This window comes from Taeniopygia guttata, chromosome 9 (genome assembly GCF_048771995.1).
Source record: "Taeniopygia guttata chromosome 9, bTaeGut7.mat, whole genome shotgun sequence".
NCBI lineage: Eukaryota > Metazoa > Chordata > Aves > Passeriformes > Estrildidae > Taeniopygia > Taeniopygia guttata.
This window is the reverse complement of record NC_133034.1, coordinates 8637095-8648360: the sequence shown is the minus strand read 5'-3', so window position 1 is coordinate 8648360 and position 11266 is coordinate 8637095. Positions and strand designations below refer to the sequence as shown.

At 47.9% G+C, this 11266-nt stretch overlaps 1 protein-coding gene across 1 annotated transcript in view; it reads left to right on the top strand.

Moving 5' to 3' along the window:
- Positions 1-4917: 4917 nt before the first annotated feature.
- EPHA4 (EPH receptor A4) overlaps positions 4918-11266 on the top strand; it is a 103631-nt gene continuing 97282 nt past the window's right edge. Inside the window, exons 1-3 of the mRNA XM_030280793.4 lie at positions 4918-5082; positions 5934-6001; positions 10349-11012. Coding sequence (XP_030136653.4) covers positions 4992-5082; positions 5934-6001; positions 10349-11012 — 823 coding nt within the window. The 5' untranslated portion in view covers positions 4918-4991. The remainder of the gene's footprint in view (positions 5083-5933; positions 6002-10348; positions 11013-11266) is intronic.

Genomic DNA, 11266 nt, shown 5'->3' with positions numbered 1-11266 from the left:
GGGCAGGAACATTCCTCTCCAGGTTGCCAAGCATCTGTGCACTGCAAACAACCGGCAGCCTCATACAGTTATTTGCTCTGGTTTATTGGTCACACTTTCACAGGAAAATCCTGCAGGTCTCTGCTTGCCCCAGCCCTGCTGAGGGTGAGAGCTGCAGTGAGCTAAGCCAACACCTCTGCTGCAGAGGTGGGAGCTTGCATTGCTTACATTTGATCTGCTCATTCTGTGAAAAGCAGTAATACCTGTTCTGACATTTTGGTGCACTTCTTTATCTGCTTCATCTTTACTGATTTTACCTTTTGCCAGTGCCCTTTTAGGTTTATTTGTTTTAGGAAACATAATCTGCATTGTAAACACTGCTGGATTTGTAAATACCTTTGCTGATAGGATTTCTTTTCACGGACCTGGTAATGGCATATTATACATTTTAGACTAACTATGAGATTTTAGTTGTGTTGCCAGGACCAATGTAATAAAAGATACTCTTTCAATTGTGATTAAAATCCTGTTACATTTCACTTACGCTTCTCTAGTTTCCCTTAGCACTGCTGCTTAGAAAAGGCAAAAAATCTATGCATCTGTCTGTCTGTATATTGTCAAGTCACGCCGTGTGCCTACTCTGAATAAAGCCACTGTCACCGGTCCTGTAATCAGCATCAAGGCAGTAATGAATAGGAAAATCTTGTGATGATGATCACGATTAACAACAGGAAATGTAAATAATCTACAGCGCCTAAAGCTCACTTTTTTTTTTGCAGAGTGGATTTGCAAGTAAGCTATAAACCTGATCCTTTTCTTATTGAGGTCAGCAGCAAAACTCCTGCTAATCCGAGTTGAAACAAAATCATTCTGCCAGCTTGATGTTTATAGAAATGCATATTACCTTCATGGAGATGTTCTCCCACTACAGCTTTTTGTATTACAGCCTCCAACTTCATCTAAAGCAGACATGACCTGAAGAATGAAATATTACACATATCAAATAAAAGCTGTTATTCTGAAATAGCTAGCAATAAATTTTGTCAAGTAATCTACTGGCAAATGTTTAATACTCACAGATCCAAAAGAATCAGTAAATCCAGGGAGGAAAAGGCTGGGCACATCTGAGCACTTGTACTGGGAAGGAGCCGGCAGTGACTGACTGGTGCCAAGCCTGATAAAGGTGCACCTTTGGGGCATTATTTCCTTTGACAATGAGACTCTGTGTGTGAGTCTTACACTTCCTGGGGTTATTTTACACTCTTTTGCAAATACTCAAGTAGTGTGGAAGTCGTGTGGGAGTGGAGTAAAGAGGATTGAATTTTTGTAGGAAAAGGCTTTTCAGAGGAGACGGATGAATTTTTCCTGCAGGCTGTGGAATTGCATACTAAAGGAAGCACTTGTGCTTTCTCCTCCTGCTTTCTTATTTTTCCTTTTTTTTTTTCCTTTCCCCCTTCTAAATGTAGTGCTGGGCCTCAGGAGGCCCATGAACACACAGAGCTTCTTACTGAGGTTGTCACTTGACTGACAGCAAAAAGCTTCTGGGGAGATGGACGAGCATGAGTAGGTGGACAGAGAAAAATGGAGAATGAAAAGATAAAGTAAAAATAGAACCGAATGTTCATCCAAAATCACAGCCCTTTCAGGGGCTTAATGTAACTTACAAACGTTATGTTTGTGATTGGAAAAAACATAAACTCTGTATGTATAAGCATACATGTGTGTGAGACATTTGATATCCATTCAGTGTCTGCTAGAAATTATATTTACTACAGAGATACATCCAAGACAACGCCCTTGTGTCAGTGCCCAATTATTTATACACTAATATATTCCCTCAGTGCTTTAAAATACGAGGAGAACAAATATTGACTGAGCAGGAAATACAATATTTCAGTCCTTACATTTCAAGACGATTTACAGTTTCTCAGAAGGTCTGTGTTTGTGTGCTCATGTGCCTGTTTGTCTGTACCACTCCAGTCCTGATCTCTAAATAATTCGACTGGGGCTGACCTCTCTGAAGCAGACAGGATCAAACAATTAACACACTGTCATAATTATTGCAATGTCTGCTGTGAGTGAATACAATTTCACCGAGGAACTGAGACAAGTACAAGCTCAGAGACAAATACCAGAGATGCTGGCTGTTCTTTATTGAGCTGCATTAAATTGACCGTTTAAATGGTGTAAACTTGATGATGGTGCAAACATGATTAGTTCCCATCAAAGCCAAATCACTCCTGATAGTGAATTACAATAACATAAGTTGTCAGGTTGGCAGCAGTGCAGGCTGCTCAGGTAATAGGCATTTAAGACAAATGTAACAGCTCCAACAGCTGTAACAAAATTTTAAGGAATAAATTTTGATGTCAGATACTTTGTTGAAGGGTGGAGTTATTGGCTGAAGCCGAGAACAGGATTTAGTCCAAGTATCAATGACATCTGTTAAAACCAAGTTGGGCTTTTAGGATTCGTTGAAATGACACAAAGTAAGGAAATTGTGATTATTTTGGCAAGACTTCTTAAAAAAACCCCACATACTGGAGCCAAAATATAGTAGCTTTGGTAGGATTGAAAACATTTTATTTTATGACATTTGCAGGCCTTTTTTACATTGTCTGTGCTTATTTTATTTGACCTTTTTAACAAATTAAAGTTGCATTAAAATTCAGAAAATTTTTGAAGGTTTCAAAGCATTTTATATATTTTTAATGACGACTGACTCTTCTGGCATTGACACAAAAACAACTTTAATTAAAAAAAGAAGACATTTTGATGCTTCACCATTCCCATAAAGTTTATCCTGCCTAGTAGTAGATCTGTCAGAGGCATCAAAGATGTGAAAAGAACATTCAGATAGTTTTAATTGAGGACTGCCTATATTTCTGTGTAAATAATAAAAACAGCACTAAACCTTTTCTTCCTTCTCATTAGGCCAAGAATTCTTGGAGATAATTAAAGTCAGGAAGTACAAGTTTTAACAGTTGCATTGACTGTGCTACACTGTTTTCTGACTCCCATTATCCAAGCAGCCGCTTAAAAGATTTATTTTCTACGTAAAGAGAAAAACACGCCAGCTATCTTTGGAGGGTTATCTTTAAGGTTCTGCCAGTGGGAGCTCCAAAAGAAATGTTCAAGGCTAAGGAAAACAATCTGAGCCTCAGAAATAGGAACCTCATTGTAAATACCGTGTCACCAAACCTTCTTAACAGCAGTTTTAAGAGCCAAAAAATGCATCCTCCCAAGATCTTGACCTGAAATTAACCCAGGTGAAAGACACTCTATGTTTTAAGCAAAAAGTGTCAGTAAGACCATGTTTGTATTCTATTTCAGAGATACGTGGACGTGGGGAAAAGTAGAGCGATTTGAAGAGAAAACAGCAGATTCTGAGCAGGCGTGTTTCCCGATGCACAGAATTGTTACTCAAACTTTAAGTCGCATTCAAAATATTTTTTTAGCTAATCGAGCCTGTAAAGGGCTTCTGTACGGAAGCTACAGCTAACTCTGGCAAGGATTCGTTCTCGCCTAAACGGAGGAAAAATCCTCGGAGTGTCTGGGTGCGACTGCTCGACCCGGGGCGCTGGCACGCAGCCGGGGGAAGGCGCCGCGTCCCGCACGGAGCGAGGGGAGTGCCGGGCGTGCCGAGAGGGAGCCGCGGGAGCCGGGGAGCTGCGGGAAAAGGGGGGCTGCTCCCGCTCCGAATCTGCGGGAAACTGAGGCAGCGCCGCCGCCGAGAGCCGCGCTGGGAGCGCGGAGGACGCGGCGGGCGGCGCTGCGGGGCTCAGGCAGCGGGACCGACAGCGGCCGGGCGGAGCGTCACGGCGGGCAGCGGCGGAGCTGCTGGGCTTGCCCCGGTCCCCCAGCGCTGTCCCGGCAGGCGGCTGGGACAGCCGGACAGACAGACAGGTCCGGGGCTGCTCCGCGAGTACGGACTGTTCAAGGACGATGCTCAGCCCGCTGACGCTGCCTGACACATCCAAGGCTTAGCGGGCTTCTAAAAACTACGATTTTGTTGTCAAGGCGCATTTAGAGAGTATTTTTTAGCAAGTCAGGTGTTCGGAGCGTTCAGAGCAAAGCGCGGCTGCAGCGCGCAGGTTGGCGGGGACAGCCTAAGGGCATCAGCCAACACAGGTGCGCCGGGCACGCCGCGGGTGGACGCATCCCTGTGCGGCTGCGGACGAGGGGGATGTCCACGAGCTTGTGCGTCCCGATGGATCCCAGCGTTCAGAGGGAATCGCTCCCTCAGCTTTCCCACCAGCCCGCCCCGCCCAGCCGCTGCCCCGGTGCATAAAAGCGTGAACGATTGGCACCTTCGCGGGGAGCGCCGGGGCCCGGCCTCTGCCGCTCACAAGGGAAGCGCCGCTGAGAGCGGCCGCCCGCACCGCCGATCCCTGCACATCCCGGTTCGTCCCTATCCATCCCTGTCCATCCCTGCCCGTCCCGACCAAGCCCTGTCCATCCCCGTCCATCCCTGCCCGGCCCGGTCCGTCCCTGCCCGGCCCCGGGGAGCCGCTGCCGCGGCAGCCGCTGCTCCCGCCAGGTGGCGCTGTTGCTCAACGGTGGCGCCGGGCCGGGCCGGGCTGGGCGGGCGGGGCGGCGGCAGCTCCCGGGACGCTCCCGGGACGCGCGGCCGCGGCGGGCTCGGCGCGGGGCAGGTCCGTGTGCGCTCCGCGGCCGCGGCTCCCCCGCCGCTCTACCTCTCCTAACTTTGTCTTTTGGCCTTTTCCATCATCTCTCGGAGCTCGGACACCGTTAGGGTCGGAGAGCCCCGCGGAGCGCTCGGGGCAGCGCTCCCCACAGGGCCCCGCCGGAGCGCCCCGCAGCGCCCGGCCCGGCTCCGCGCGCCCGCGGGGCGGGGTGGGGCGGGGCGCGCGGCGCGGGGCGGGCGGTGATTGGCGGCGGCGGGTGACGGACGGGCCGGCCCCGCCCCCTTGGCAATGTCTAGCGCGCGCCGCGCGCCCCATGTAGGCAGTTATTCCGCTGGGATAGCGCGGCCGGAGCGCGGCGGCGGCATGGCCGGGGTCCCGATCTGCGCCCTCCTCCCGCTCCTCGTCGGCGTCTGCGGCGCCGTCACCGGCTCTCGGGTCTATCCCGCCAACGAAGGTGAGGCTTGCCGGCGGCCGGGCTGCGCGTTCTCCCGGCGGGGCGCCGGGGCGAAGTTCGGTGTCCCCGGGCGGGCAGCGGTGCTGTCCCGTCCCCTCCCCGCCTGGCCGCTCCGCTCGCCGCCGGGACGGCGCCTGCCCCGCGCTGCCCCGGCCGCTCGCTGCCCGTCTGGCGGCCGCGGAGCTGTCGGAGCGGCGCTGCCGGGGCCGCCCGCGGTGCCGGCACAGGTGTCGCGGGGCGGAGCGGAGCGGCCGCCGCCTGCCCCGCGCGTCCCCCCGCGCCGCCGCTGCCCTGGCCCGGCCGGGCCGCCGAGGCGCAGCGCTCCCGCCAGCGGGATCGGTGGGCGGCTCATGAAACCGGTTCTCCCGGGAGCGCTCGGCGGCTCCGCGCCGTTCCCCGCGGCCCCGGTCCAGCCCGTTCTGCGGGACGGTCCGGCGGCGGCTCCGCGGGAGAAGCCCGCGGCCGTCCCGCGCTGCGGGCGGGCGGCCTCGGGAGCCCGACCCGACCTGTCGGTGCCTCGCCGTGCTCCCGGGACTCGGGAGGTGCCGGCTTGGAGCCCCTGGCTGGCGGGCGGGTGCGCTCCGGTGTGTCTCGCAGGTGTGCCGGCACTCCGCCGCTCCCCTCCGCGCCCCGGAGCGGCTCCGGTGCGCCGGGAAACCGGCATGGCATTCCTCAGTGAGAGTTTCGAAGTGTTTATAAGATATTGGCGCGTTCGGAAATAACATTTCATTTCAAGCGGAAGGTGGATGCGATGTGCGCCGCGCATATGGAAACGTTCAGGTAAACCATTTATTTTAGTATTGCCTTTTGGCAGCTGGAATTTAATCTCTTTTATTTGTACCTTTCTGCAGTTACCTTGCTGGATTCCAGATCAGTTCAGGGAGAACTGGGGTGGATAGCAAGTCCCCTGGAAGGAGGGGTAAGTTTTAAACCGCTATCTGATCAAAAGGGTAAAGGGGGTGATTAGTAACTTTCAGAGAGTCCTAATGGCTCGATTATTGTTGATTGTGGTGAGGAGGTCAGATTTCTTCCCTGGCTTACCAAGTGAATTACTCTTTGTTGGAGAAACTCTATACTCCCTTTGGATAGTTCTGTCATGGAATAAGTGGAAACCAAAAGGGCAGAAAAGAGGTTTCAGAATTAAGAGATTGGTTGAGGCATGGGCTTAGATGCCTATTTAAAACTGAAATACCAACAAGAAATATGATCTGCCGACTGAATTGGCATTCCTGACTGCTATTATTTTATCTGTGGACTGTCTCGGCTGGGAGATGTTAAGGGCAATTGCTGTTCTATTTCTGGATGAAGGAGTAAGGATCAATATACACGATAGACCTTTTGTTGTGATGGGACAGTTGTCCTGTTTCAGGGTGTAAACATCCTATGTTTTGGTTTGTGAACAGATAAACTGCAGCTCCCAGTGCTTGACTGTGATTCCTTGGAGTTTCTTTTTATGTACTTTTACAATTATTGTATTGAACAGAAGGCTGCTCGAATGCACTGCCCAGTGGTGATGTGATGATGTTTAGAGGTTCATTGCTGGGCTTAGAGTCCCTTTGCTTAGAAAGCTGCACACAAGGTAGCTTTAATTTCTGGTTTAGCTCTATTGTTGGATGCTCCTTGCTGCTTCCTCATCTGTGCCCTGACCTACAGGGTGCCCAGTGCCTCTCTGGGAAACTCCTTCAAATGTTGGACTCTGGAATTGCTGGGATCTGGAGGAGACTGTACTTCATGGGACTCTTTTAATAAGCAATTAGAAAGGCTTTTTCTTTCTTCATATGAACAATTTAAGCAAAAATGCCAGCAATGCACACTAAGCATGAATGTAAAAAAAAAAAAAATCCCAAATCCTTTTAATATCAAAGGAGTAAAAGCAGCTTGGAATCCTTAAGCAGAAGTAACTAAGTCAAAGTGTTTGAAAAAGGAAAATGCTGAAAGATCAGGACCTGTGCACAACAGAGCACTGGATTCTTCAAGAACCTACAAATTTACTTTTTTTTTTTTTTGTGTGCGTTCCCGCTCGTGATTAGAAGAAGCAGAGCTAAGGAAACGGCAGTGAGTGGAAGGAATCCGAGCCTGCGTTGGCTGGTGATGCATTATGCATAAGCTCTGAATAACCATAACATGGGAGAATGGGGGATTGTTTGGCTCCCCCATTGTTCTGGGTGAACTTGACTACTGTCCTGGCTTGTGCTCCGCCTGAGCACACTGTGCTGTCCCTGAAACTTGGTTTTCCCGAGAGTGGGGATGTGATTGGCAGGCCTCTGGCAGCGCCCACGGTGCACATTCAGCGCTGATTGCAGGCAATTGCCCTCATCTTGTGACAGCGTGGAAAGGTACAGCTCTATCTCGGGGAGAGCCGGGCTTCCTTCTTAATCCCACACCCTGGACATGTCAGTTAACGAGACGGGGTCTTTCGGATGGCTTTCCAAGGGATATCTACGCTGTATATTAAAACAGAACCTAAAATGCAAGTTTTAATAAGTCGGCAGTGGAATCAATGATCAGAGGACAGCTGTGCATTATTAATGGCTGTTGGATTGCCCCTTTCTCCACATGCTTGTGCTGAAAGCGCCATGCAAACTTGAGAAGGAAAAATGTGTGCTCTTATTGTGGACGTGACTCGTTTCGCTAAACCTACATATGTGTGTTCTATTTTTAAACCTGTAGTGAAAAATTTAAGAGTACATTGTCTGTTTCTGAGATATAGTGCTTGGAAAGCATTTACTTTACTTCATATGCTGCAGATTTATTTCAAGCAGCAGAAACAAACTCCTTTATCTTCCTGGGAAGAATTTGTCCTTCAGTGTTTTTCTTTAACTGTATATATTTTATTGTCTGTTTAAAAAAGGTATTTTTCTACATCTGAACCACACTGTTCCTGGGGTGTGAGGGTCGTGTGGATAAGAAGGGCTGGAGATAAAGATTTAATCATTTAGCAGTGACTAGCTGTATAGTAGCCCCGGAAGAATTAATGAATTGCATTATAAATGTAATTAATGATTTACTCTTGCATTTCACAGTTGAAAAGCAGGTTTTGCGCCCAGAATGTTTTACCCTGCATCATTAAACTGTGGGAAGAGCTGAATTATAAAATTTAATTTCAGCTTGAAAGCAAAAGTTACAGCTTTGACCACATATTTAGTCACAAGTCATTTACAGTGGCTGGACATTTTGGGCTGTAGTTATTTTGAGCTCTGTCAGAAAGATGCACTTGGGTTTGTTTTGTATTTGTGTTAATGGAATAAGAAGCCCAGCTCTGTACATTTGTGTGTTGGTCAGCAGATGGGTGTGTTGAGAACACGATCCAAAAACTTGCTGAATTCGTTTGCTGTGTGTCTGTTGACCTCAGCGGTCTCGCTATTGAATCCTCGAGCAGCATCCTCCATTGTGTAAATGCACTAAAGGAAATCCCATCAACAAGTATTATTTCCCTCTGCTTCTTCCTTTCTCTTGTACCACACACAATATTGGTAGCATAGGCAATCTGAAGATAAGCAGAATGGAAAGTGATGGATCATAAAGACAACATTGTAACAGGACACTAGCTCTGTGGTGCTCTAAATTAAACAAGTCTGTCTTCTTACTAGCAACATGTTACACTTTACATTGATAGATGACTTTTTAAGATTTATTTCTTCCTTTTCTCTGGAAATGAGTGACATGCTGAGTATTGATTCCCCCCCCCCTCCTTCATTTTAATTTGCAGTTATCTTTAGGCAGCAAATAAAATATTATTCTTTCTGCTCCTAGTGACTCATGGTGCTAACTGCTGTCATTCTATAAACGGATTCAGCTAAGCTGGAAGCTTTTTAAGTAAAAATCACTTGCATAAGAGCAATCCTTGTGAGAAGAATGTGGGATATTATATGAGAAGCTCCTTCATCTTAAGAAGGCTTCTGTTTATCAAAGCTATGGCTTCAGTAGTTCTGAAAGGCACTTCTGAAAAGTCTCTTTAAAGTTATTACTGTTTTCTAAGGATAATTTTATATGCTTCATCGTATTGCTTGCAAACCTAGTCAGCATATCATTATCTAATATTGTTATAGGGAAGGATAAATTGAATAATAAAAATTGAAGTGCTATGGTTTTGCTGGTTTTATTTCCTGGAGGAATTTCTTTTCTTAATGCCCCTACTTTCCCTTCTCTCCCTGCCAGTAGAGCACTGTGATCAACTTTCTTCTGTCTATGATAATACTTTGACCAAATTTTTTCAGAACTGTTGAGTATGTATGCTTTCCTTTCCTGAATTCATTGTGCTGAACTTCTGCATGTCCTCCTTCCATACCCACCTTGGATTACACGTGGTGGTGTTGTTTCATAATCATGTTGCCTGGTTGGCACTTCTGAAGATGCCTGAACTTGATTTGAGGGGTGTAACAATTCTGAAGAATGCTGCTACCCTGATCTTCCAGCGCTTTCCCTCTCTGCTAACCCTTTTGGGATTTTGAGAATATCAGTTTAGCTGCTCCCTGACATTTCCTCCAGGAAAAATGTGTAGCATTTCTTCTTTTTTTACCTTCCCACTAGTAAGAAACTCTGTTTGGATAACAAAGTATGGTGATGTTTCTGGTAGACTGATGACGTTGTCTCTTTACCTGTTTTTCCTTCTCTAAGAGCTACCTAAGTTGAGGACCCAGTTCTTTGTAGACAGCTATTTCTGCCCAGCTCCAAAGCAGAATTCACTGAGTCTGTCTGGGACATCAGTAGCCTAGGAGAGTAGTTAGCAGCTTAGAGAAATAATAAAGGATGGCTCAAGAGTTTCGAAAATAAGTGGTAGTGATGCCTGAAGGGTGGATGTCGCTCTCTGTGTGATAAAGTCGTGCTGTGTCACCTGTTGGAAATTCCCAGGTGGAAGGCAGAGTCCATGAGATATCTGCTGCAGAGAGAACCCTGCAGGTCAGTGCTGCTCTGTGGGTCTGTGAAGTTCTGTGTGTAGCCCTGCTCCAGGCAGTGGTCTGTAGACTGAACTGTACTGCAAATAAGCCTAGTCAGTCGAGGTAGCATTCTTGGATTGGTTCAGAGGGCCCTTAAAACACATGCTTGTTCCTCAAGGCACGAGGGATTTGGAATTTGTTTCTCCTGAACAGATGCTTCCTTTAATGTCCAAATAGTTGAAGTCCTGGCTACAGCTTGGTCTGCTGGGGTTTTTTTTTTGTCTGTTTGTTTGTTTCCATGTAATGGAGCAAGTGCATATTGTTTGTTGTGAAGCTCTGTTGTTCCTTTTAATACTGATGTATTTTTCTTCCCCTTTTCCTCCCTGCAGTGGGAGGAAGTGAGCATCATGGATGAGAAGAACACTCCTATCCGCACCTATCAAGTCTGCAACGTGATGGAGCCCAGTCAGAACAATTGGTTACGAACTGATTGGATTCCCCGAGAGGGGGCTCAGAGGGTTTATATTGAAATCAAGTTCACGCTAAGAGACTGCAACAGCCTGCCGGGTGTCATGGGAACTTGCAAAGAGACTTTCAACCTTTATTACTACGAATCAAACAACGATAAAGAGCGTTTTATTCGCGAGAGCCAGTTTGCCAAGATCGACACCATTGCTGCTGATGAGAGCTTCACCCAGGTGGACATTGGTGACAGGATCATGAAGCTGAATACGGAGATCCGGGATGTGGGACCACTCAGCAAGAAGGGGTTTTATTTGGCTTTCCAGGACGTCGGTGCCTGCATTGCTTTGGTCTCTGTCCGTGTGTTCTATAAGAAGTGCCCGCTGACGGTTCGGAACCTGGCGCAGTTTCCAGACACCATTACTGGGGCTGACACCTCCTCTCTGGTGGAGGTTCGTGGCTCCTGTGTCAACAACTCGGAAGAGAAGGATGTGCCAAAAATGTACTGTGGGGCAGATGGAGAATGGCTGGTGCCCATTGGCAACTGCTTGTGCAATGCTGGCTATGAGGAGCGCAATGGAGAATGCCAAGGTAGGATGAGCCATATTGTACTGTTCATTAGGGCTTAGTGGAATGCATAATTGAATCAGAGATGAGAGTAAATGGACTAAAGCCAGTGATTAGCAGCCCTGTGGGATGTGGTGGGACAGAGGGGTTTAATGAAGAAGTCCAATAGCTCCAGGTGGCAAGACTAAGAATTATATAATGCAAAACAAATGATACTGCTGTAACAGGCAGAAGGTGAAACACATTTTCTAGCAGATGCCTAAATTTGATTTGGCTCG